At 39.8% G+C, this 6,326-nt stretch overlaps 1 protein-coding gene across 1 annotated transcript in view; it reads left to right on the forward strand.

The window, feature by feature from the left end:
• Positions 1–2,440, forward strand: part of LOC110059860 (uncharacterized) — a 6,658-nt gene extending 4,218 nt beyond the window's left edge. The window contains exon 3 of the mRNA XM_020766585.2: positions 429–2,440. Coding sequence (XP_020622244.2) covers positions 429–1,069 — 641 coding nt within the window. The 3' untranslated portion in view covers positions 1,070–2,440. The remainder of the gene's footprint in view (positions 1–428) is intronic.
• Positions 2,441–6,326: the final 3,886 nt, after the last annotated feature.

A 6,326-nucleotide genomic window follows, 5' to 3' on the forward strand; every position in this document is an offset into this window, starting at 1 on the left:
GAGAGATATTTGAAAATCTTCTCAAAATGGTACGAGCTTTTCGTTGAGGGAAATTTGAAAGAATTGTCAAATTTCATGAGTAGGGTTAATCTTTAATTTCTCGAGCTTCCATATACGGGTATTTTTTTATTATATGAGTGAGAAAATTACCAATGCCCCTGGGAAGTTGCACTGCGAAGGAAATTAAAGATTAATGACAAATGTTCTTACTCATAGCCAATCACAATGAAGTAATGTTTCCAGTCCTATAATAACCTACGTTATCGGCAATATTTGTGGGCCATAACATACAAAGTGGCACAGAGAGGATAATCCGGTTTAACGATAGCAAAAATCATTGGTTAAAAGGAAATCATATGTTAATTTCTGTAGTTACAAGCAGTAATAAAAAAATATATAGCGATTTCATTTTTTGGTTCATTCCTTAGAGGTACACCCTGAAATGGAACATAGAAGGCAACCTGGCAGCGAATGTGTCACTGGTGCACCGGAGGCCACAGGATCAAAAGGTTCATCACCTGGTCCATCACGGTGGACTTCAGCACAACAAGACCAGACTCCAGGGACCAGTTCAGAGAATGATCCTCAAAACGAAATATCGCGTGAGAGAAGTTTTCTAGAAAAAGGTACCAAAGGTGCTGCAATTTGCGAACTGTGTGGATTACAAGGTACAATTATTTGCCGGAACTGTCTGATAATTGGTTGCACAGAGTGTATGGAAATCTATGTCACCGATCTTTGCGAAACAACCAAAGGGCAGCACGCGTTTGTAAATTTGAAGGACAAAACATCGGGTGATTCCAAAGCATATTACAGCCAAGAGTCTGGCAATACAAATGAAGCCTCTGGGGATGGAGAAAAAGATTGGCCGTGTTCCCGATGTACCTATCTGAATGATCCAGAACACAGAATATGCTTCGTCTGTAGCGCAACTCGTGGAATTGGCGTTGTAGAAAGCGCAAAACCTGGGAGCAGAGTATGCAGGAATTGTACTCTACACAATGAAGAGACAGTAGCGGTGTGCACAGCCTGCCACAGCCCATTGACCAAGAGTATGACGGTTTTGTAGAGAAGAGCGTGGTAGTTCGATCTCGACATGACAATTGAAAAAAGTTGCAGACATAAAATGTAACGTTAACTGGCACCTAATCCAGTTTATCGTTCCAGATTTTCCCAAGGATAGAAAAATATTTCCTTTCATCAGTTAGTTTAGTCGTCCAAAACAGGCTGGAAGTAGAGTCTAGCGCATGTCATAACCAGGAGAACGCAAAAGCGTATAGTGATATCTAAAATTAATCAAGCGCGAGGTGAGTGTTGTAACTTTTATAAAACGTACCTTTTCTTTTATTATTCTTATCGCCGAAAAGCTCATCCAGTGACTGTTGATTTTCTACAGCTCGCACAGAATAAAGATTGAGACTGCCATGTATATTTGTGTTAAATAATACTGACATCATGGTGTGTTATATCCTAGCTTTGCATATCGTTGGTGGTCATTGTAAATAGCGGAGCTAAGGAGAGACAAACGTGGCCAAGTAGTCACCCTGCAAATTGAGTCATGTGTCCTGGAAACGGTAGTCACACTGAAACAAATAACGACGACATTAAGGAAAGAAATTAAGAAATTAAACATTAAGAAATTTAATCGGGAGCACGGCCAATCTTTTTCTCCATCCCGAGAGGCTTTATTTGTATTGGCAGACTCTAAACATTAAGAAATTTAAAACTGAATAAAATGCTCGTTCCGTTGCGGTAAACCTCAGTGCAAACGTCAGGCTTAAAGAAAACTTGGAAGAATTATTTTCACACTAGCATATTATATCGAGAAAGCAGGCAACTTGCATATTTTTCAAAGTAATCCACTTTTTTCGAGTCACATGCGTGCGATTTGTACCCTGGCAGCACCATGATGTACGAAGACGATAGCTTATATCCGAAGACGTCCGAAAAATGCAATGCAACCAGAAGCAACGTAAGTTTATAAAGTTCACGAGTAACCGAAATGTAGTAGACGAAATCTGCTAAAATAATGGTGATTACCCCGGGGGTGATAACACAGCTGACTGGACAGTAAATTAGAGGGCAAAAAAAAAAAAACATCTGGTGCGAGGTCTAGAACCGACAAATCTTCGCAAACTGTTCGGAGACTCTAAGACAATGCCTTGAGAAGTACTGTTAATTGCTCTTGCTGTATTAGATATATAATTTTAGATGCGTTTTTTTTTTTCGCCAATCATAACTGGGCTGATGTGACTTAAGTAGTTATTAGTTAGCTATGTTTTTGTTAAGCCAATTGTGAAAAAATCTGTTTAAAGAGATTTTAAGTAACTAATGCATTATCACATTTGTTTTTTATACTTGTAATACTATTGTAGGATACAAGCTTATTATTGATGCTTTCTCTGGATAATAATTCATTAAAGCGCTGCTCAATATATCATTTTAAGTGTGTCAAAGTTTTCTTTAAGGTTTAAAGGAATTTGACCTCCGTTACCATCAAGTAATCAATGAAACATTGTAATAATGTTTATTAAAGTAGTTACCGCAAGCCTTGGCAAGCCTTTGTGCAGTTTTGCTGCTGTAAAAATTTGGACCACGTTCGTTTAGGTTTTGACGCATTTTGTCTAGCCACAGCCTTGATTGGTGCCAAAATCTTCAGTTTTGAAACAATTCCCGGACATTCGGTTTAAATTTTTTACTGGTCTAGTTTCGGCTGCTGCGAACACTCAAAGGGTTTAGAAACCAGTAAAAAGCTGTACCGGGTAGGCAAGGTGTCCCTAGGAAAACGTTTACAAGGCAGCTAGGGTTACCCTTATACCAGGGTAATCGCCTGTATTAAACCGCTTGTGTTAAAAGTAATCGCTTTTATTATATAAAACCAATGAAAAACCAGGTGAGCTTTCGCGCAAAACATGATATGTTCACACGTGAAAAGATCGCCGTTACTATGGTTACACAATAAATGGCGCCTGTCGCAGCAACAGTGAAATGGTTCGGGATTTCTTGAACATTACATGGTCGCCTGTAGATAGGAAAATTCTCTTCTCTTCTCACTCGTGAAATATTTTTTAACACTCGAAGAGAAATTTCGTATCTCCATGCGGCCATGTAATATCCTCTATGTACTAAAAGTGCCCCGTCCTTGAGTAATTTTAAAAGCTTGATAATTGAGCATCTTTAGTTTCAATTCTTTATTCTTCGGAAATTTATAAATTTGTTATCATACTCATATATTTTAGCATCTTTTTCTCTTATTTTACTTAGTTTTAAGATTTTACAAATTGTATATATCTTTGTCACCTAGGGCCCCTACTGATACCAGTCTCGTTGCTGAATGAGCTGCCGTGGTAAAATAAATATACTTAATTGGCCACTCCCCATTGGGGCTTTTCAGGACAAATGTAAACAAACAAGGATGAATAAATATTCAGATAAACATAACTAAGTTAAGAATCCCAACTGGCGGGAGGCAGACTAGTTGGTTATTTACAAGCGCAGCCGAGAGGTTGAACTCGGGGCTACCGAGAACAAGATCAGCTAGCGGTCTGAACGAGATTTGAACCCCGGACCTACGGATTACAAATCCGGCGCTCTAACCACTCAGCCACGCTGCCTCCAATAAAGTTACCTACTTAAGCCCGGCCAAACGATCACAACACTTCAACGCAACATATCGCAACATTGTTGGGTGCAGCAAGTTGTGCGCGTTTGGCCACCCTGTTGCGACGTGCTGCGACATGTTGGGTGTTGTTGGCTCAGATTTGAAAATGGTCAAATTTGTCATGCAACATATGTGGTTGTTGTATGATGTTGTAGTCGTTTGGCCAGGTTCGTGCGACAATGTTGCGCCCGGGCATGCGCACTAGGAGGTAATCAACAAGCGAGCGAAAGGTAAAATCTGCCGATTGAAGTTCGCAGAAGAAACGCTTGAAGTTCGATTCCTCGGCAGGGTCTTTCAAAACGTCCCAGTCAGCAACAACAAAGTCATCCACTTACTTTCGTATACCTCGAGAGGGTGTGGCTTCAGGGTCAAGTTTAGCTCCTCAGTGGGGGTGGTAATCCAAAATTCCAGACGAACGAACGGTGTCATTCTCAGCTTGAGCGATCTGTAAACATTCCCAACAATGCTTCAGTCAGCAAGACAAATATACTTCCTAGCCAGCCGAACGATATTTATCTCACAGCAAGCACAGAGCCTCTGCAAAACACCTGTTTACTTCGAACTGCAACAATAGCTGATTTGCCCGTTGTCGTTATTTGTCTGCGTCGACTAGAATCCCTTTCGTTTCTTCCTTATTATTTAAATTTTGAATTCCTAGTGGTATGACAGTTACCCTTCGTAGCAGAAGAAACAGACAAAGTGAAGGATTCTGGAAGTTATAGTCAAATGACTCTATCATGCAAATTGCGTATTCCTTTGGCTGCCTCAGCTACTTGGAGTTGGTTATACTTACTTATATTTACATGAAGGTCATTCCTCACTTAGTCTTCATACGTTTCAAATAAAGAGAAAGAAAGAAAAACGTTTTGAACACAGTGGGAGTCAAACCCGAGAAATTCGACTCAGGATACATCCACTTACCACCACATCATCCGAGCGCTGGCTGCCAAGAACCCGAAGTTTTTAACTATACACACTGAAAGCAAAAGGTATAAATAATACAGGGTCACCAAGAAAACAGAATGGACGCTAACCGCAGGCAAACCCGAGTGGAACTAACCGCGAGCAAACGCATGCCACAAAATTATTATTTCAATTTGGTGATAATCATAATTTCGGTCTCTGGTCCATGTTGTCATCCTCGGAGATCCAAGGACAGTCAGTGGGGACGAGGGACCCCGACGATGGAAAGTCAAAACAACGGGGAAAAAAACGGCGAAGAATTGACGTCGTCCCCACTGCCTCATTTTCGAAAATGACCCTTGTTGGACACGAGATCGTTACCGACCCACCTCGGGCACCTCTTTCGTTGCAATCTCGTATCCAACGTAGGCTCTTGGAATAATTGTCAAATCGTGTCTAATTGAATAAATACAAGATCCCCACGGCTCCCTATTGTCCTAAACGTTGTTCCCGAGTGAGTAGGGGTGACGGTGGGGAGCTTACTTGTCCCCATGCAGGAGTCGCAAAGGCTGACACTTCAGAAAATTGATGGGCGGTGGAAGCAGGTCTGATATCCCGGCTCGGTCAACGGTTGGGTCGCCAGGAAGACTTCCCTGTAACCCAACCGCTGTACGAGCTGAAGAGTCTGGGCTCGAGATTAGAGCGTGACTCACGAGAATAAGGAAATTAAAGGAGCTCAGTCACGGTTTGCGCACATTGAAAAGTTTGGCCTCAATTTTTCAAATTCGTCGTTTGTAATCCGTGTCAATCTTCTCCATCCTTAGCCATCCTTGTTCCTTTATGGTTTATCATTATCTCTTTGGTGTTTTTCTATCTTATTAAACTGTTATTTTCAGGTTTCCTACCATTTAAAAGTAATTTTGTATGTGGCTAAAATAACTCAAAATACCGTGACTGAACCCCTTTAAGCAATAACCAACTAGACTGGGTTGTTTAAAGCCAGAAATTAGGCTAACCCAGGATTACCGAGAAATTTGATTTCAGTTTTGTGTTTTTTTTTTCTGTGAGGTCTCCTGTTTATATTTTGTGTCATTCAGTTTTGAGCTTGAGTTACCTCAAACTACGCAAATCAAAAGAAGTGAAAATATTCTTATACAGAAAAAATGATACTCAGTTAACTTTTAATCAGCTCCTGGGTTATCGTTATTGGTTTTCAAACCACCCGACCCAGGGTTAAGATGGGAGGGTTCTACCTAAAATTCTGTAAAATATTCGAATTTTTGTTTGTACTGGAATTTGAATCTTAAGATATTGAAGTTTTATTTTGAGAAGCATTTCTTTACTTTAGCCTTTGAGTAAAAATATCTTAAGAAGGATGTATGCTTTTGACCTCAAATTTTCAGGATTGCTAAGTCTCTCTGGTAAATTGATATGAGCAAGGGAATTTGGCATAGAATTCTTAGCATAGAAGTTATCAAATTAAAAATGTTTCACAATTTAAATAGATTGTGCAACTTTAGATGGTTGCCATAGCTCCGCATTTTCAAATTTTGCAAATTCCTCATTTTTATCAGAGGATCATTTGTTTACTTTAGAATACAAGTAAAAAGACATTTAAAAAAAAAAAAAATTGTACATAAATATCTTTTCTCAAGTGCATAGGGGTCATACACAGCATGTGGTACTTTGAGAACCCGGTGTCAAATTACAATAATTGACGCAGCACTGAAATATACATTTTTGGAATTTGGAAGCAATTAGC

The sequence above is a fragment of the Orbicella faveolata genome, unplaced genomic scaffold (genome assembly GCF_042242905.1).
Source record: "Orbicella faveolata isolate gen_17 unplaced genomic scaffold, um_ofav_v1 contig_46, whole genome shotgun sequence".
In the NCBI taxonomy this organism is placed as follows: Eukaryota; Metazoa; Cnidaria; class Anthozoa; order Scleractinia; family Merulinidae; genus Orbicella; species Orbicella faveolata.